The sequence below is a fragment of the Schistocerca americana genome, chromosome 2, assembly GCF_021461395.2.
Source record: "Schistocerca americana isolate TAMUIC-IGC-003095 chromosome 2, iqSchAmer2.1, whole genome shotgun sequence".
NCBI classification, from domain to species: domain Eukaryota; kingdom Metazoa; phylum Arthropoda; class Insecta; order Orthoptera; family Acrididae; genus Schistocerca; species Schistocerca americana.
Genome location: NC_060120.1, coordinates 1,008,360,541 through 1,008,382,382, shown reverse-complemented (window position 1 = coordinate 1,008,382,382; position 21,842 = coordinate 1,008,360,541). Strand labels below are relative to the sequence as shown.

At 43.1% G+C, this 21,842-nt stretch overlaps 1 protein-coding gene across 1 annotated transcript in view; it reads left to right on the top strand.

Annotated features, from left to right (window-relative positions):
• Positions 1-4,705: 4,705 nt before the first annotated feature.
• LOC124594623 (testis-specific gene A8 protein-like) overlaps positions 4,706-21,842 on the top strand; it is a 59,683-nt gene continuing 42,546 nt past the window's right edge. The window contains exon 1 of the mRNA XM_047132995.1: positions 4,706-4,723. Within this exon, the coding sequence (XP_046988951.1) occupies positions 4,706-4,723 (18 nt within the window). The remainder of the gene's footprint in view (positions 4,724-21,842) is intronic.

Sequence of the window (21,842 nt, the reverse complement as noted above, 5' to 3'; positions counted from 1 at the left end):
GGTGCGAATTAGGGAAATCACGGAAAACCTAAATCAGGAAGGCCGGACGCGGGATTGAACCGTCGTCCTCCCGAATACGAGTCCTCCATATTTCATGTATAAATCAGCTTCACATTTCTGACTACTTTACAAATGAGCTAATGTGAAAATATTTGGTTAAGCATCTGAGAAAGAAAAAGTTTAGAACAGTTTTGAAATTATGTTTACAGTTCGTACGAAGTCACTAAGTACTCTTGTTACCAAACACTGAATGTGCATAGTCTCGTCATTTGCACTCCGTTTTAAGTAAAAACCAGTCTTTTCTCTCATCTCTGTACCACATCACATCTTCTGAACTACGTGTCTTACAGTGATATAATTTTGCAGGTATATTCGGTGGTACGAGTGGATACCGTCTGGAAAATGTGTTGCAGAGAGAGTTTGTGTTAAATGAGTAATAAATTAAAACGTCGTGCCTGATGGAACAGTTTTACTGCATGAGCAGTGAAAATAAAGTAAGCGATGAACCTTGTTCCTCTCGCCGTATAACGGCGGGTGTCAGCGAGAAAAAGTTTGCTAATGCTCTGTAATTAAGATTAATGTTTGCTGCAAGTCACTAAGTGCTCTCATTCTTAAATACTGGATAAATGTAGTCTAGGAACATGTGTGCATTGAATTATTGTGCCTCAAGACATATACACAGATTCCAACTTCAATCCTTGTCTCATTGTGATAGAAGTTTAATGTAAGATTAGACTTTTTAATGTGAAGTAGTGGCAACATTTAAAATTTTTCAATTCAGTCAATACGTATGGGAAATATTAAAAATAAAATATTTGTTGCGCCTGGAAGTCGTTAGTTATGCATCCTGAAACTAAGATTTGGTAACCGTCCACCGGAATATGCGTGTAGCTCGTCCTGCATTCAAGACATTAACATTAAAATTAGCACAACGTTCTATGGAAGAAAGACACACAAATGATTAACACCAAAGCTATTTATTGGCTGCCTGACTAGTTTCGGGTTTTGCTCAATTTCACAAGCTACCTACTATAGACAACAAAATTTGTTACGTATCGATAATATGGTACGTACTTACATATTTTATATTAGGGTATGTTCGGTGTGGACAGCTGTGTGTCACACTTAAATATATCTCAGATCTGCGTTAAAAAGTGTCACAATTCTAGTTACACGTTACTCTCTTATGTTAATATATGTGCATAATATATATTTCTCTTAATTTTGGTACCTTCATTATCCAGCATAATGTGATACACGTGACAAAGATATCTACATATAATGGAGAACTTGTTCTATTTCACTATGTCAAGTCTTACAGCTGTCAAATATTGAAAAAATACATTTTAAAAATACTTAAAGCCGAAGTTGCTATTAATTTACTGCCTGAATATTTGTTTTCTTCAATATTAGATAGCTGCAAGACGCGACATACTGAAAACGTTTACACCTTCGTGTAGTTTATCCATGTTGCAAATACGTTATTTCATACGATAGTAATCACTATTTTTTCCAACACCAATCACTGCACACAGAACACAATCTATACACACACTATCAGTTAACATCAGGACAATGGCGATGATGTTTGGATTCTATTTTGTTTACTGGTGTGTATCATTGCTGTAAAAGGAGACCTTCGGTATAAGGTTTTCCTGGCAAAAGTGTTGCAATGACGAAATGACAATGGTGTTTCATTATATGATTGTACTGTATATTTTCCACATACCTACCTTGTGTTATAAAGGTAATCTTTCACTGTACAGAATGTATTGCTTAACAAGCACTTATTACCACCATTTTGAACACGTCTTTTTAAGTCTCCTTTAGCAATGTATTCTACAATTTATACCTCGTTGGAAAATACTGTTTTGAATTCTTGTTTATTCTTTCTTGGTAAATTTCAGTCTACGTTTCGTTCCATGGTCATGGCCAGACCTGCTTTGCTTATGAGCGTAACTGACTGATAAAAGCCGGTCTCGGTGGCCGAGCGGTTCTAGGTGCTTCAGTCCGGAACCGCGCGACTGCTACGGTCGCAGGTTCGAATCCTGACTTGGGCATGGATGTGTGTGATGTCCTTACGTTAGTTAGGTTAGTTAGGTTTAAGTAGTTCTAAGTTCTAGGGGACGGATGACCTCAGATGTTGAGTCCCATAGTGCTCAGAGCCATTTGAACCATTTTTTACTGATAAAAGTAGTCATAAGGTGTAACTAAAATCTCCGACATTTTGGCTAGAAGTTTACAACGAACTCGATTACTATTTTTGGTAATTAATTCTATGCCCCTTTTCCGTAGTTTAAACATCGTGCTCTTATATTTGACATTTTCTCTCGTAACAGAATTTCGTAGTGGAAGATTATCTGTGTCTGAATAATTGGCAGCTAAAAGGCACTGGCTGTTACACGCTGATGACAGCCAATAAATAGCTTTGGTGTTAAACATTTATGTGTCTTTTCTTCCATAGATCGTTGTGCTAATGTTAACAGACGTCTCGAATTCAGGACGAGCTAAACTCATAATCCGGTGGACGTTCACAAAATCTCAGTTTCAGGCTGCCTAAATAAAGACTTCCAGGCGCAACAAATATTTTATTTCCAATAGTTCACATAATTATTTACGACGAACTCGATTACTATTTTTGGTAATTAATTCTATGCCCCTTTTCCGTCGTTTAAACATCGTGCTCTTATTTTGCACATTTTCTCTCATAAGAGAATTTCGTAGTGGAAGATTATCTGTGTATGAATAATTTGCAGCTAAAAGACACTGGCTGTTACAAGCTGATGACAGGACTCTAAGGACATAACAAGATAATGGAGTTCCAGACTGTAGCGCCTAGAACCGTTCGGCCACACAGGCCGGCAATGGAGTTATCCTTACAAGTATCTTTATGTGTTCAGTCACTTAACAATCAATATTTATTCCCAGAAATTTGGTGTGTATTATTCTATCTATAGAAGAACTACCTACATTAATTTACAGCATTTTCTTTCCTGTGCAAATACAAATCGATAACATCGGTTTTCCCTGCGTACAGTGTAAATTTCATTCGTATTGTCCAACTGTAATCTTCCTATGGGGTTTAATTTTCATTCTATACAAGAGGTTCTCCCGTCTCTTCAGCGCCTGTATTGCTGCCGTCAATAACAAAAAGAATGTTTCTCCTATGGCTAACTTATGGTTGTATATCAGGAATAATGTTGGTATTAATATGCTATGCTGAATAATTCCTATATTTATGTATTTTGGTTGTGATAAGTATTTTACTAAACATTTAACCTTATCTGAGGTATCTGTTATCTACACTCTGCTTTCCCTATCTGCTGAATATGATAGGAGTCAGTCGTTACCTATGCCTTTTATTTCTAATTATTCTGTCTGTAGAGTTGTATGGTCAACAGTAAGTGTTTTGAATAGATATATGGAGCACTCATCCTTATCAAAAGCATCAAGCAGCACTTCGGTAAATACTGCCGTGGCTTATTCTGTACTTCTGTTATTTCGGAAACAGAACTGTGAAGGACTTAGAAGGTTATACTTATTCGAGTAATTCATTAGCCTCTCATTCACATATGGCTATTATTTTTTAAAATGGTGGCAGTAAGGGAATGGGTCTGTAGATATGTATGTTTTCCGGATTGCCTTCATTTAGCGGAGTCGCAGCTGTCACCTGGAAAGTTACGAGATGTGAATGAATTATTTCTTATATTTGTTAATGGAGACTACACGCACTATATGCGTTGTTTCACCACACATATCCAATATTCCTAATATGTTATTTTTAGTTACTGTACAGTTTTACTGGCTTCGTTCTCTGTGTATGATAACAACGTCACAGTACCTCGAAGGTTGATTTGAATACTACAGTGCTTTACTAGACACGATTCTATTGAAGGAGGTATGCTCTTGCCATCTACCATTTCTCGAGCTTTGAACTGACTTTGTTGTTGCTGTGGACTTCAGAGCAAGAACTAGTTTGATACAGCACACTGTCACGCGTAAGACTATTCATTTCTACTGCAACATACCTGCTCAGGATTCGCCTTACCAACCACTCACTTCTTTCGGTCACGTTGTGCCATTTCTCCCCAGTTAGCTTCCGTAATACCTCATTCACTTACTGATCCATCAATATTATCTTGAGTATTCTTTTGTAGCACCAGATTTCAAAGGCATCGTGTCTGAACTTTTTATTGTCCACGTTTGTCTTCTGTAAACTCTCTTCTCCAGACACACACAAGATGACATACACTGACATTGTCTAACAAGTATTTTATTTCAGGCTTACAGTGTTGAAATGCACAAACCGCGTAGCCGTGGTTTGTGCATGGTTCACCGGAAGGCAGCACTTGTCAGTATCAAGCATTCATGTCATCACTGGTTCAATGTAATAAAATGTAGGAAAAGACCGATTGACTTTAGAACAGAACGTCAGGGCACTGTTGGATTTTTTTTTCTTTTGCAGAAACGAAGAGTTTAGCAGAGTTATAGACTTAGTGATGTTTTACTATTCTTTTCGTTCGATGTGGGCCGCTTGCAGACATAGAAATGCAACGTGGTGGTCGAGGCTGTGAGAGTGTCTTTGTCACGAAGTCCTAGGAAATACAAGAGGAGAGCCGAAAAGGGCATATCACGCCTTGCTCTTCAGAGAATGTTCTATGCTGGCGTGAAATTATTTCCATGCAAAATGACAGTGTTGCGCAAAATGACGGAAAATGACAAGGTACGGCTATCACAGTTTCAACTTCGGCTAGTGTAAATTACAATGCCGTGAGTCATAACACACGGTTCAGCGATGAAGCTTATGTTCACCTGAAAAGTAGCGTCAACAGGCATCATATCAAATTTTTATCACGAGGAGTTCCTGATGTTGTGCACGAGATTGAAAAATATGGAGAAAAAGTGAGTGCGGTGCCATTTACAGCCATGGAGTCATCGGGCGAATAGTTTTCAACGACGCAGTTAACAGTGCATGCAGCATGGATATGCTGCAGAACAATTTTCTTCCACAAATTCATGCAACTTAGTTACGAATGGAGACACAATGGTTCATTCAAGATGGAGCACGTCCTCATACAGCAAACACTATTCTGCATTTCCTGCACGAACATATCTGACACCGTCTGATGTCCCATCGATATACGGGACGTTTCCAGGGCGCTTCAATATGACCACCACACAGCCAGCTATTAATCCCTGCGATTAGTTTTTATGGGGCCATTTGAAGGAGATAGTCTACTGCTATAAAGCACGTAATCTAATGCAACAGCAAGCGGCTCACGCAACGGTTTTCCAGGAAATCACAGCAAACTTCTGTCGTACGGTAGTAGGAAACATCACAGTTTGTGTGGAAGAGGTGGTATGTCAATAAGGTTGACACATTGAACATTTACAGACAGTTTGCTGAGCATACACATTCTGATAGGTAATGTAAAAAAGAAAAAAATTACGCCATTTGGTTATAAAGCGTTATAGAAACAATTTTGAATATATAATATTTCGCCCGCCACCTTGCTCCTTCGGAAAAGACTAACAAACACTAAAACTTATATTTGGTTTTAAAAACTATTTCTTTTTTGGAGATGCTTTACTTTCTTCTGCCAGGCTGCATTTTATATCCTCTCCACTTCGGCCACAGTCACCCATTTTCCTGCCCAAATATGAAAAGTCAACTGCTACCTTTAGTGTCTCATTTTGTAATCTAATTCCTTCATCATCAGGTAATGTAACTCGACTACACTCTATTGCTTTTCTTTTCCTTTTGTTGTTCACTTTATAATCTCTTTTCAAGACATCGCACATTCCACAGAATTACTCTGCCAAGTGCTTTGCCGTGTCTAACAAATTTAGACTGTTATCTGCAAACTTTTAAGTTTTAATTTCTTCTTCCTAACTTTAATCTCCGTTCGAGATTTCTCGTTGCTTAGTCAATGTACGGAATGACGTTAAGGATGGACTAAAAACCCCTCTAATTTCCTTCTCAGTTAGTGAATCCGTCTCATGTCCTTCGACGTTCGGCTGACTTACGCAGCCAGTTATTGGGGGGGGAGGGGGGGGGGGGGCTACAATTTGATGTGATTTTCAAACCATGGTGCAACTTGATTTTTCACAAACAAAAATAATTACCAGGGGTGACAGCAGCGGTGAGTGACAAAATAAGGTACTAGACCGAGATGGGGAAAGAGCCACAGACGTTTGGACTTATATGTGCGTCTGCGGGCTTCCGTGTCCGTTGTCATTCAAGCTAAAATCTTTTATCCTGTTAGTTCGCGACATGTATCTCTTTAACATCTACGTACACAACCGACATTTCGAGCTCTCCCCTGAGACCTTCAAGATCTTCTGGCGTTCATGGGTTAAACGAACATTGTGAAAGGCCATCGCCACGTTCACTTATCAAAGGGTTTTCCCGCGCTTGTTTTGACTAAGTGAGGCTACAGGCTGAAATTCTTGCGGTTATTATTGATGAGCGATCGACATTTAATAGAAAGCGGAAAAGTGGAGCAAGAGAGGGGGAACGTTTATCAAAATATTATGTTCGCGGCGCAGAGTTGATTTCCTGTTCGATTCTTCAGTTCATGCACAGTGGCTGCCCATTTACATTCTCGATAGCGGGAAGCCATGAAGCTGGAAGCCTGTAGCAGTCTTCTCTACAGAAATTAAATTCGTTCTTGGAAATCTCAATCGCTTCTCGTACTTTGTTTCTAAAATGTTACCTTCCTTCACTAGCAACATACCCGTTGAAATTTGTTTTAACCGCGCGTTGTGTTCTTGCTCTATAATACCTTCCTTTACTGTCCTTCCCGTTTCGCCCATATACACTTTTCCACAGCCACACGGTAATTAATGGACTCCCTCAGTGTGGAGGTACTCAGGTGCGTCCGTTTTGCGTTGGAGAAAGGTCTTGTCTTCTAGGACATAGATCTGGGAATACGCTAGGGCACATAGTGTATAGAAGCTCTGCTAACACAAATACATGTTTAAATGCACTTGGCACCACCACCTACAACAGAAGACAGCAGTCCGCTGCACTGTGTCTTAAAGTGCCTTCCACATAAGTGATAATGACAGAATGGAATCATAGCTGACTTTCATAAAGAAGACACTGAAGACCAACAACTCTGCCGGTTTTGGACTGGTAGGGATTTCAAAAGACGTTGTATTAATCATAAGAAGGACGAGGAACCACGTCTCGCTCCGCCAGATTACCGCATCTGTTCCTAGAGTCACTGCACGCACAAGCAGAACACTTCGGAAAAACGGTATATACACTCCTGGAAATTGAAATAAGAACTCCGTGAATTCATTGTCCCAGGAAGGGGAAACTTTATTGACACATTCCTGGGGTCAGATACATCACATGATCACACTGACAGAACCACAGGCACATAGACACAGGCAACAGAGCATGCACAATGTCGGCACTAGTACAGCGTATATCCACCTTTCGCAGCAATGCAGGCTGCTATTCTCCCATGGAGACGATAGTAGAGATGCTGGATGTAGTCCTGTGGAACGGCTTGCCATGCCATTTCCACCTGGCTCCTCAGTTGGACCAGCGTTCGTGCTGGACGTGCAGACCGCGTGAGACGACGCTTCATCCAGTCCCAAACATGCTCAATGGAGGACAGATCCGGAGATCCTGCTGGCCAGGGTAGTTGACTTACACCTTCTAGAGCACGTTGGGTGGCACGGGATACATGCGCACGTGCATTGTCCTGTTGGAACAGCAAGTTCCCTTGCCGATCTAGGAATGGTAGAACGATGGGTTCTATGACGGTTTGGATGTACCGTGCACTATTCAGTGTCCCCTCGACGATCACCAGTGGTGTACGGCCAGTGTAGGAGATCGCTCCCCACACCATGATGCCGGGTGTTGGCCCTGTGTGCCTCGGTCGTATGCAGTCCTGATTGTGGCGCTCACCTGCACGGCGCCAAACACACATACGACCATCATAGGCACCAAGTCAGAAGCGACTCTCATCGCTGAAGACGACACGTCTCCATTCGTCCCTCCATTCACGCCTGTCGCGACACCACTGGAGGCGGGCTGCACGATGTTGGGGCGTGAGCGGAAGACGGCCTAACGGTGTGCGGGACCGTAGCCCAGCTTCATGGAGACGATTGCGAATGGTCCTCGCCGATACCCCAGGAGCAACAGTGTCCCTAATTTGCTGGGAAGTGGCGGTGCGGTCCCCTACGGCACTGCGTAGGATCCTACGGTCTTGGCGTGCATCCGTGCGTCGCTGCGGTCCGGTCCCAGGTTGACGGGCACGAGCACCTTCCGCCGACCACTGGCGACAACATCGATGTACTGTGGAGACCTCACACCCCACGTGTTGAGCATTTCGGCGGTACGTCCACCCGGCCTCCCGCATGCCCACTATACGCCCTCGCTCAAAGTCCGTCAACTGCACATACGGTTCACGTCCACGCTGTCGCGGCATGCTACCAGTGTTAAAGACTGCGATGGAGCTCCGTATGCCACGGCAAACTGGCTGACACTGACAGCGGCGGTGCACAAATGCTGCGCAGCTAGCGCCATTCGACGGCCAACACCGCGGTTCCTGGTGTGTCCGCTGTGCCGTGCGTGTGATCATTGCTTGTACAGCCCTCTCGCAGTGTCCGGAGCAAGTATGGTGGGTCTGAAACACCGGTGTCAATGTGTTCTTTTTTCCATTTCCAGGAGTGTAGATCTCATGTTCCACACAGAGAAAAATAAAGGATATTTTCCAACGCAAAAGTGACGGACCTGATTACCTTCACACTGTGGGAGTCTGTGAAGTGACGTGCGGCTGTGGAAAAATACACTATGTGATCAAAAGTATTCGGACAGCTGGCTGAAAATTACTTACTAATTCGTGGCGCCCTCCGTTGCTAAGGCTGGAATTCAATATGGTGTTGGCCCACCCTTAGTCTTGATGACAGCTTCCACTCTCGCAGGCATACGTTCAATCAGGTGCTGGAAGATTTCTTGGGGAATGGCAACCCATTCTGCACGGAGTGCTGCCCTGAGGAGAGGTATCTATGTCAGTCGGTGAGGCCTGGCATGAAGTCGACGTTCCAAAACATCCTGAACATATTCTATAAGATTCAGGTCAGAACTCTGAGAAGGCCAGTCCATTACAGGGATGTTATTGTGTAACCCTCCGCCGTAGGCCGTGCATTATGAACCGGTGCTCGATAGTGTTGGAAGATGCAATCGCAATCCCCGAATTGCTCTTCAACAGTGGGAAGCAAGAAGGTACTTAAAACATCAATGTAGGCCTGTGCTGTGATAGAGCCACGCTAAACAACAAGGGGTGCAAGGGCCCTCGATGAAATGCACGACCACACCATAACACCACCGCCTCCGAATTTTACTGTTATCACTACAAACGCTGACAGGGCACTCGCCATACCCACACCCTGCCATTGGATCTCCACAGTTTGTACCGTGATTCGTCACCTCACACAACGTTTTTCCACTGTTCAGTCGTCCAGTGTTTACGCTCCTTATAGCAAGCGAGGCGTCGTTTGGCGTTTACCGGCGTGATGTGTGGTTTATGAGTAGCCGCTCGACTGTGAAATCCAAGTTTTCTCACCTCCCACCTAAATTAGTACTTGCAGTGGATCCAGATTCAGTTTGGAATTCCTGTGTTATGGTCTAGATAGGTGTCTGCCTATTACATATTACAACTGTCGGCGGTCTCTGACAGTCAACAGACGAGGTCGGCCTGTAAGCTTTTGTGCTGCACGTGTCCCTTCACGGTTCCACTTCACTGCCAAATCGGAAACAGTGGACCTAGCAGTGTGGAAAGCTGGTGTACAGACGTATGACACAAGTGACACCCAATCACCTGACCACGTTCCAAGTCCGTGAGTTTCGCGGACCGCCCCATTCTGCTCCCTCACGATGTCTAATGACTACTGAGGTCGCTGATATGGAGTACCTGGCAGTAGGTGGCATCACAATGCACCTAATAACAAAAACATATATTTTGGGGCTATCCGGACACTTTTGATCACATTGTGTAGATATAAACGAAACGGGAAGGACCTTAAAAGAACATAATAAAAAACATGAAAGCCACACGTGGTTAAAGAGAAGCGTGAGATCTGTGGTAATGGAATATCAGCAGAGCTGCGGCCAACACACTGATTTCAACAACTTACATCCACTGAAGTGGAAAATGTCGTGGTATACCTCCTAACATCGTATCGGGCTCCCTTTGGCCTCGAGTGGTGCAGCAACTCGATGTAGCATGGACTGAATAATTTGTCCCCTACAGACATATTGAGCTATGCTGTCCCTAAAGCCTCGAATCTTTGGGAAAGTGTTGCCGGTGGACGAACTCACCTCTTGGTTATGTCCGATAAATGTCCGATGTAATTCATGCCGGGCGAGCTGGGTTGCCAAATAATTCCCTCGATTTGTTCAGAATGTTCTTCAAACAAATCTCAAAAAGTTACGGCCCGCTAACAACGCGTATTGTCATCCATAAAAATTCCATCGTTGTTTGGTAACATGAATTACATAAATGGCTGCAAATGGCCTCCATGTAGCCGAAAATAACGATTTCCATTCAATGATCAGTTCAATTGGACCGAAGGACCCAGTCCATCCCATGTAAACGCAGCCCACACCATTGATGAGCCACCCCCGGCTTGCACTGTGATTTGTTTACAACTTGTATCCGTGGCTTCGTAGGGTCAGCGCCACATTCGAACCCCACCAACACCCCTTACCAACTGAAATCAGGATTTTTCTGACCAGGTCGCGATTTCACAGCCGTCTAGCATCCACCCGATATGGTTACGTAGCCAGGAGAGGCGTTGCAGGCGGTGTGGTGCTGTTAGCAAAGGCTTTTCAGTCAGTCTGCTGCCATATCTCACTAACGCCAAATTTCGCGGTACTGTCCCAACGGACAAGCTCGTCGTACTCCAACATTGATTTCTGCATTTATTCCAAGGAGAGTTGCTTGTCTGTTAGCAGTGACAACACTAGGCAAACGCCGTGCCCTCGGTCGTTAAGTGAAGGACCTCGGCCACAGCGTTTGTCCGTGGTGAGAGGTAATGCTTCAAATTTTGTTTTCTCACGCTCAAATCTCCAGTTGTTTTGTGCACCGGCCATTTATAACTGTTCTCGTCAAAATTCCTCTCACCATATTCCCCATTACTTGCAGGAATATGTTTGAAAAACCCATTTTAAGCAATGTCTTAAATAGATATTCATGACTCACACGCTCAAACACTTTTGCGAAATCGATAAATACTAGGGCTCCTTTTAAGTTGATCTCAGAGAAAATGGCGATAGTATCTCTACACTCACTTACCATTGCAATGATACTGCGGCCTGGTAGGCAGGTTTGGTCTCTACTTATTACGGGCTCCAGAACATTCGTTATACGTTAATTGATGGCACGGGCTATCAGCTTGTACTCGGTATTCAGCAGGCATATTGGTCGTGTTGTATTGATATCTTTGGTACCCTTGCCTTTATGAATAAGGACTGTAAGACCGTCTTTAAAATCTTTGGTTGTTGGCTCTCCGTTTAATACTTCATTTACAATATCTCTAAATTTTTCACTCCAAATGTGCCAGAATTCCCTCCAGACATCATCACTTTCAGAGCTCACAGATAGGGTTTACCCATATTCTGTAGTTCTGGTGTCACTTTTAATTGCCGTTTACGCATCTTCTACTGGACGACAGCACACAGCACGAACTACATCACTGTTTTGGTCGATACTCTATCGATACAGTGTTTGGTACCGATCTGAGTGTCTGACATCTGGAGGTTTGTGTGCCAGCGCACTCTTGACACTGTAGATCTCCATATATTGAATTCACTAACGGCTTCCGAAGTGGAATTTCCCATGCGTCTACAGGTAACTCCAGCTACCATTCCGCGTTCAAAGTGTGTTAATTCCCGTCGTCAGGCCATAATGAAGCCGTAGACCTATTTACATTAATCATTTGAGCGCAAATGACAGTTCTACCAATTTACTGCCTTTTTATACTTCGTGTGTGCGATGCTACAGCCATCTGCATATGTGCACATCGCTATCCCGTGACATTTGTCGCCTCAGTGTGCAAGTAAAATCCGAGAAGCGGTTGAGATTTCCAAGAACGAATGTAACTTCAATAGAGAAGACGGCTATGGACCCCCACGTTCATGGCTTCCCGCCATCGTGGAAGCAAATACGCAGGCACGGTAAGCAAGGAGAACAATCGACGAACAGGAAGCCACCTCCACGGCCCGGCAACAATATTTTGTCAAACATTCGCGCTCTCTTGCTCTGGCTGTTTCGCTTTCTATTCGATGACGATGACCCACCAATAGCAGCCGGATGTATTTCACCCTATAACCTCATTTCTTCAGAACAAGAGTGCGAAAACTTCCTGTGGTAACTAATGTGACGTTAGTCTTTGACAGTGTTCAGTTAGTTACGAGCACTAAAAGATTCTGAAGAAGATTCCAGTGGAGGAGTCGAAACGTCGATTGCCTAAGAACAAATTGCAGAAGACCATTAAGTTTCCTAACAATTTAAACCCCCCTATGAACCATGGACCTTGCCGTTGGTGGGGAGGCTTGCGTGCCTCAGCGATACAGATAGCCGTACCGTAGGTGCAACCACAACGGAGGGGTATCTGTTGAGAGGCCAGACAAACGTGTGGTTCCTGAAGAGGGGCAGCAGCCTTTTCAGTAGTTGCAAGGGCAACAGTCTGGATGATTGACTGATCTGGCCTTGTAACAATAACCAAAACGGCCTTGCTGTGCTGGTACTGCGAACGGCTGGAAGCAAGGGGAAACTACAGCCGTAATTTTTCCCGAGGGCATGCAGCTTTACTGTATGATTACATGATGATGGCGTCCTCTTGGGTAAAATATTCCGGAGGTAAAATAGTCCCCCATTCGGATCTCCGGGCGGGGACTACTCAAGAGGATGTCGTTATCAGGAGAAAGAAAACTGGCGTTCTACGGATCGGAGCATGGAATGTCAGATCCCTTAATCGGGCAGGTAGGTTAGAAAATTTAAAAAGGGAAATGGATAGGTTGAAGTTAGATATAGTGGGAATTAGTGAAGTTCGGTGGCAGGAGGATCAAGACTTCTGGTCAGGTGACTACAGGGTTATAAACACAAAATCAAATAGGGGTAATGCAGGAGTAGGTTTAATAATGAATAGGAAAATAGGAATGCGGGTAAGCTACTACAAACAGCATAGTGAACGCATTATTGTGGCCAAGATAGATACGAAGCCCACACCTACTACAGTAGTACAAGTTTATATGCCAACTAGCTCTGCAGATGACGAAGAAATTGAAGGAATGTATGATGAAATAAAAGAAATTATTCAGATTGTGAAGGGAGACGAAAATTTAATAGTCATGGGTGACTGGAATTCGAGTGTAGGAAAAGAGAGAGAAGGAAACATAGTAGGTGAATATGGATTGGGGGACAGAAATGAAAGAGGAAGCCGCCTGGTAGAATTTTGCACAGAGCATAACTTAATCATAACTAACACTTGGTTTAAGAATCATGAAAGAAGGTTGTATACATGGAAGAACCCTGGAGATACTAAAAGGTATCAGATAGATTATATAATGGTAAGACAGAGATTTAGGAACCAGGTTTTAAATTGTAAGACATTTCCAGGGGCAGATGTGGACTCTGACCACAATCTATTGGTTATGACCTGTAGATTAAAACTGAAGAAACTGCAAAAAGGTGGGAATTTAAGGAGATGGGACCTGGATAAACTGAAAGAACCAGAGGTTGTACAGAGATTCAGGGAGAGCATAAGGGAGCAATTGACAGGAATGGGGGAAATAAATGCAGTAGAAGAAGAATGGGTAGCTTTGAGGGATGAAGTAGTGAAGGCAGCAGAGGATCAAGTAGGTAAAAAGACGAGGGCTAGTAGAAATCCTTGGGTAACAGAAGAAATATTGAATTTAATTGATGAAAGGAGAAAATATAAAAATGCAGTAAGTGAAACAGGCAAAAAGGAATACAAACGTCTCAAAAATGAGATCGCCAGGAAGTGCAAAATGGCTAAGCAGGGATGGCTAGAGGACAAATGTAAGGATGTAGAGGCCTATCTCACTAGGGGTAAGATAGATACCGCCTACAGGAAAATTAAAGAGACCTTTGGAGATCAGAGAACGACTTGTATGAATATCAAGAGCTCAGATGGAAACCCAGTTCTAAGCAAAGAAGGGAAAGCAGAAAGGTGGAAGGAGTATATAGAGGGTCTATACAAGGGCGATGTACTTGAGGACAATATTATGGAAATGGAAGAGGATGTAGATGAAGATGAAATGGGAGATACGATACTGCGTGAAGAGTTTGACAGAGCACTGAAAGACCTGAGTCGAAACAAGGCCCCCGGAGTAGACAATATTCCATTGGAACTACTGACGGCCGTGGGAGAGCCAGTCCTGACAAAACTCTACCATCTGGTGAGCAAGATGTATGAAGCAGGCGAAATACCCTCAGACTTCAAGAAGAATATAATAATTCCAATCCCGAAGAAAGCAGGTGTTGACAGATGTGAAAATTACCGAACTATCAGCTTAATAAGTCACAGCTGCAAAATACTAACACGAATTCTTTACAGACGAATGGAAAAACTAGTAGAAGCCAACCTCGGGGAAGATCAGTTTGGATTCCGTAGAAACACTGGAACACGTGAGGCAATACTGACCTTACGACTTATCTTAGAAGAAAGATTAAGGAAAGGCAAACCTACGTTTCTAGCATTTGTAGACTTAGAGAAAGCTTTTGACAATGTTGACTGGAATACTCTCTTTCAAATTCTAAAGGTGGCAGGGGTAAAATACAGGGAGCGAAAGGCTATTTACAATTTGTACAGAAACCAGATGGCAGTTATAAGAGTCGAGGGACATGAAAGGGAAGCAGTGGTTGGGAAGGGAGTAAGACAGGGTTGTAGCCTCTCCCCGATGTTGTTCAATCTGTATATTGAGCAAGCAGTACAGGAAACAAAAGAAAAATTCGGGGTAGGTATTAAAATTCATGGAGAAGAAATAAAAACTTTGAGGTTCGCCGATGACATTGTAATTCTGTCAGAGACAGCAAAGGACTTGGAAGAGCAGTTGAATGGAATGGACAGTGTCTTGAAAGGAGGATATAAGATGAACATCAACAAAAGCAAAACAAGGATAATGGAATGTAGTCTAATTAAGTCGGGTGATGCTGAGGGAATTAGATTAGGAAATGAGGCACTTAAAGTAGTAAAGGAGTTTTGCTATTTGGGGAGCAAAATAACTGATGATGGTCGAAGTAGAGAGGATATAAAATGTAGGCTGGCAATGGCAAGGAAAGCGTTTCTGAAGAAGAGAAATTTGTTAACATCCAGTATTGATTTAAGTGTCAGGAAGTCATTTCTGAAAGTATTTGTATGGAGTGTAGCCATGTATGGAAGTGAAACATGGACGATAAATAGTTTGGACAAGAAGAGAATAGAAGCTTTCGAAATGTGGTGCTACAGAAGAATGCTGAAGATTAGATGGGTAGATCACATAACTAATGAGGAAGTATTGAATAGGATTGGGGAGAAGAGAAGTTTGTGGCACAACTTGACCAGAAGAAGGGATCGGTTGGTAGGACATGTTCTGAGGCATCAAGGGATCACCAATTTAGTATTGGAGGGCAGTGTGGAGGGTAAAAATCGTAGAGGGAGACCAAGAGATGAATACACTAAGCAGATTCAGAAGGATGTAGGTTGCAGTAGGTACTGGGAGATGAAAAAGCTTGCACAGGATAGAGTAGCATGGAGAGCTGCATCAAACCAGTCTCAGGACTGAAGACCACAACAACAACAACAATTTAAAAGATTTTACTTTCAAATTGGGTTTGTAATCTGACACTGCCCTTCTGAGACAAAGAGTCATAGTGTCATTGTATTTAGCTCATAATTATTTACTGGTGTTATGGCGAAAGAAACGGTTGGAGTGTAAAGTGACTAGGGGCTCTATTTGCATAGTTCCGTACAAATTTATGCACATCGATTCTTCGTCCAACGCGAGAACCGAACATCTTAACAGTTTTGCGGTGCAATCGATATCGATACTGGCAAGAAATCTATCAGGGGAATTCCAAGACTTTCGATAATGTATTAATTATGATTTTTACGTTTAGGTTTAAGTGTATTTTGGTGTTCGCTATTGCAATTTTGCATTTATTTTATTGATTTTGGAGTTACATTTACATGCTTTGATAACTGGCAATTTTAAATGATTTGACGTCGAGCACTCTCGTCCATTTTGCGATTACTGTTAAGATTTGCAGAAGTCTATCGGGGAGAAAAGGGCACACCCGGCTATGGGGCTATTGTTACCCGAATGTTTGTTCTGTGTATCACTTCAGTTGATACTTTATGGGATACTGAAACCTCATCCTAACCAAGCGCAATCCTCTATCAGTTATGAGTATTACTTTGCTTTGAAACGTTACAGATGCTGTATGTACCGTAAGCATTGACTGCGGAGGAGTGTTTGTAATGAGAATGAAACGAGTTGGCGTGGAAGTCGGGCGGCCTTCTCCTGTCATCGGTAGGTGCCAAATGTCTCGTTTTTAAAGGAACAGGAGATTTCACTTCACGAAATATCTGTAAATTATACACACGAGTGGTGGTGGTGGTGGTGTGTTGGGGCTTATGGGCGCTCAACATCGAGGTCATCAGCGCCCTGACACACATTAAAAGGAACGAATGTGGACAGACCTAAGAAAACTAAAGCACACACTCAAAGAAAGCAAGAAAAGAAGGAAAATGCTACATAAGAAAGTAAAACCTAAGGAAAGGGGAAGCATAGCAACAAGAATGACACAGGAAATTGTTATTGGCTGGCCACTTACATAAAATATGGGCGAGCTTGTCACACAGTGAGCAAATTAAAATCCTCTCCCTAAAATCTTTGTAAAAACATTTGACAGGGCACAGAACTTTAAAACTTTAACGACATTCGTCTGAGTGTTGCCTAAAAGAGACGGCAGGTCCGCTGGCAAGTCAGCTGCGACCCGCTGGTCAGAAAATAAAATGCAATCCAATAAAACGTGGCGCACAGTGACCTGGACGCCGCAAGCACCACACATTGGAGGGTCCTCTCGCCGGAGCAGGAAGCCATGCGTCATAGGGCTGTGGCCTATTCGAAGCCGAGTGAGGAGAACCTCGTCCCGTCGACGGGGCTGAAAGGAAGTACACCACACACTCGTTGTGGGCTTGACTATACGGAGCTTATTGTCAGTCACTTCCAGCCACTCATCCTCCCACCGACATGACTCGTGAGCTCAACAGCAAGGTGAGTGCGTGCAAGGGGATAGCACACTGGGATACTTGTGGGGCGAGACACGCCTCCTTGGCTGTGAGATCTGCCCTTTCATTCCCAGAAATGCCAACATGCCCCGGAACCCAGCAGAAAGGTACAACCTTCCCCAGTCGCTGTAGTCGGAGAAGGGCATCCTGGATGGTCTGGACAATTTTGTCTGCCGGATACAAACGTTGCAATGAGTGAAGGGCACTGAGTGAATCGGAACAAACAAGAAATTTAGGAGAGGAAGAATGTCTCATGTGCTCCAGTGCCCGCAAGATCGCAAACAATTCTGCATCAAAGACAGTAAAAGTCTGAGGCAGTCGGACCTTGAGGACACGATATGGAAAAACAACTGAGCAACCAACAGAATCCCCTTGTTTCGACCCATCCGTAAAAACAGCTACATAACCGTGGTGCTCAGATAAAATGGCAGAAAATGCTGCATTAAAAACGGTGGCGGGAGTGCAATCTCTCTTGTACTGCAATAAATGTAAAATCACTCCGGGCCTCTTCAGTAACCAGGGTGGCAGGCAGCTTCCTCGTAAATCACTCTATGTATTGCTGCAAACCAGATAAAAATTCCTACAGTACCCTCTGAAATTTTTGACGGATTACGAATATAATGTAAGTAAAAATATTTTTACGTGATATAATTACAAATTAACAATTTTAAGATTTTGTACTTTACTTGTACCTACTGTGAAACCGCGCTTCTCGTCAAATTTCGTCATGCAACGTCAACGGGAAAGGCCCTGTAGGTTTAGATGAGTAAGCTGCTGAGAATTTATCCGGATTGTACGACCGTGGTCCGTGGATCTCTTCTATTCCTGACGTTTCGTCCCAAGCTACGTTGGACATCTTCGGAGGTGCTCCTGGTTGTGCTGAGTCGGCAAGACTTAGCACAACCAGGAGCACCTCCGAAGATGTCCAACGTAGTTTTGGAGGAAACTTCAGGGATGGAAGAGTTCCATGAGCCACGACCATACAACCAGGAAGAATTCTCGGCAGCTCAAACATCCGGTCGTGAAAGCCTTCGTTGTATGATTAGATGAGTAAGTTTCTGATCTTCAAAAAATGGTTCTAGCTTACTAACACTAAATAAGCAATACAAGACGATAAAAATCAACAAATAAGACACCAGCCATAGCTGGACATATCGCATAAGGAATGGTAGCAGTAAAGACATATAAAATTTTCAATCTACACAAAAAAATCAGTGGAGCCTCTTCAACTTACACCAGGTCCTTCAGCGGCCTGGTTGTATGGTGCTGTAGCTTGACCACCTCAGACAGTCGTCTGCAGAACACGATAGGTCACGCCAGATACACTTTCCTCTAATTATCACTCAGTAAAAGATTCCTTACCTTGGAGCAGGTGACTCGCGGCTGGACTACACAGCATGAAGCCCACCACCACCCGTTGCCACAGACCAGAACAATGCCCCATATTGACAGCAGGCCACCACAAGTCCCAGCTGCCAAATCACCCAGTTGCTTCACTGCTCTGCTCCACGTTTCCCGCTTCATACGTCCAGCCAGCTGCTCTCTCTCCAATTTGCTAGTTGTAATGCTTCTTAGCAGGCCCTGTTGATACTCTGCTCTAATGTTCAGAGCATCTACATAGGAATGACGACAGCGGCCACCTTGTATTTCACATACACAAAGCTTTGCTGATGAAAGAGCTCTGCCGGTGCGCCATGCCTAGCCCAGTACGAATCCAAGACCCGTCTGCCGCTGTGCACGGTGGGTCGATGCTGGCTCACGTTGACATTACCGCGACAATTGCTCTCGCCACACTAGAATCTGCTGTCCCACGTGGCCTCACATCACTTCAGTGTGACGCTGCATCCACAAACTACAGCGTGGTTCAAAAAGAGCGCCCGTTTGCAAACGGATAGTAAATTTTTGTAGTCGGTTGGTGAGATTGTTTTGGTTTGTTTCTATTTCCCGGAACATTCCGATTGTTGACTCAGTCTAAATTTCTCGCGTTCAGTGTCTAACCATGGAGCAGTTCATTTGTGCGCAACGTGTGCTAATCGTGAAAACGTTTTATCAGAATGCATAAAGTTAAGCAGCAATTGTCAGGCGACTTCGCGTGATTCTAAGGCGTGACTAGGCACTCAATAAATCAACACTTCGTAATCTTATGAAAAAGTTCTTTGAGAAGTGTTCAACAGTAACCTTAAAAGGCCATGGCTTCGTCGTTCTGGCCGTAGTGAGACGAACATTGCGGTGGCTCGTGGCACATGAAGTCAATTCGTCACCGCTCCCTAGACTTAAGACTTAAGTTGTTCGTACGGAGAATTCTTCGGTATGATTTCTATTACCACCCCTATAAAATTCAGGTGACGCAGCAGATAGGACGACAGTTTGTTAACTGTGTTCCATGAATGACCAGAACTGCCTCGCATAATACAAGAAAGGGAAACGCATCAACATCGAATGACAGTTCGGTGCGGCGTTAAAAAAAAAAATGAAGTAGGACAAGATGTGACAATCAATTTGCACCTGGACACCGATACTGCACGATGGTAAGGAAGCTTTTGTGGCCTCATTTGGATGGAAAAGTCATTGAAGAGTTGTCGTTTCAGCAGCGTGCTGCCACGTATCGTACTTCTCTCTGAACACTTCAGTTGCTCCATGAGCAGTTCCCGGATCGCCTCATTTCGCGTGATGCTGATCATCAATGACCACGGACATCATGCGACTTAACTCCTTGTGACTTTTTACTTTGGCGTGTTCTTCTGTCAATGCTGTACGCCAATAAAGCCTGAAACATCCATGACCTGAAGGAGGAAATTCGATGAGTTCTCAGAGAAATGAATGTGGAAACTTGTCGTGCAGTCATAGCGAATTTCGTGGATAGATTTCTTGCATGCCAGCACAATAGAGGACGTCATATGCCTCACATTTTTCATACATGAAATTCGAAGGGTAGACGGACATGTTTATGTATTTTCTTCCTGTAAAAATAAACTCTTTACTTTTATATATCAAAACCGGCGCTCTTTTTGAGCCACATAGGAGATACCTGTGTCCTCAGCAGTGGCAAGAACACAGGAGCCATACTGGCACCGCCTACTTGGCGAGGCTGCAGTTCAACGTTGTAGTCAGTTACTAATTCAAGCACACTGTCTTATCAATAGTTTCTCTGCAGTACTTGAAAAATGCTCGTTCACAAAGCCGTCTGGCTTGTGTGGCTCATGGGTCATTTGTTGCACTATGCCCACCACTTACCTGTATGTTATTGTTCCTTTACTTTGAAAGTTTTCTGTATAAATTATTTTCGATGATTTGGAACTCGTACTGGCTTGGTTGGTTGTAACTTTGCTGTCATTTAGCTTTGGGTGACTTCGTGCATTTACAAGTGCGATACAAACGAAATATATCTGCCTGCCAGAATACAACATTAACTTGGCCTTGTTCTATAATTTTCCTACCAAAATGTGCAAACTCATTAAAGTCTGAACTTTACTATTAATCTCTTTAATTAAACAAATAAGCCCCTGTACGTTAATGATATGCGTAATAATTCTGTTCATCAAATGCTCCCTGCGCATTGAAAAATTTCGTAGTAAACTGATCCTGAAATGAAAATATCTTACCTCGTAATGTAATTGCTTGGAAACGTGGTGCTTGCTGCTCTGTGCGCCAGCTGCAGATTTCTAGCTACAGCTGCTCACAGCTTACTGCAATGCTACAGACAACAAGTAAACCATTTTATACACATCATTGAGTGAGACAACTCTTCAGATAGCAATGACTTGGATCGAAGATGTGGACAGTGCTCTTAGATGAAATATTCCACTAACAAACTGTTCTTAAATTATCTAATATATTATTACTTGTGTGCAATTCATGTTACAATACTCATTAACACTGACAATGAATAAGATTGATGCCAAACTCTTACTCTCAGGAAAAAAAAAAAAAACAAATTAATAAACACGAAAAATACCTTACAGTGAAAATTACTGAATATTTAGCGAAAAATATACTGTTCTCTGATATGGATATCTCATTCAACAATGGTTCTAAACTACATGCGATTGCAGTGCCACTAAGTAAAAAATATTACCTTCATTCCTGTTCATACGATATTCTAATTTCAATACATCTTATTTCATTCTAAATCAGTATTCGGATCTTTCTCCTCTGATTCACAATATTCCAACACAAATCATTTTAAATAAACACAGATAGACTTAACTTTACGTCTACACAGCCACGAGTCCTCTGCTCATCGTCTGTCTCACTGCACCACTAGCGATAAAACTCCCGCTCTCCTTTCTGCCCAGTAGCGATGGCCACATCTTCCAGCGACACAGCTACTCTGACCAAAGACTGCCTGCTAACAGTAAGCGATTCAAAATTGCCGCTTAGAGTTTGAGACATCCGGACTAGGGACAAATTCCGAAAGTGCAAAAAACAAACTCCCAGTAGACCTGTTTCAACTTCTCTCTCCCCATTTCTTGCTTTATGAAATTCCAGAGTCCTTTGCTTCACATTTGTATTACTTTTTAATTAGA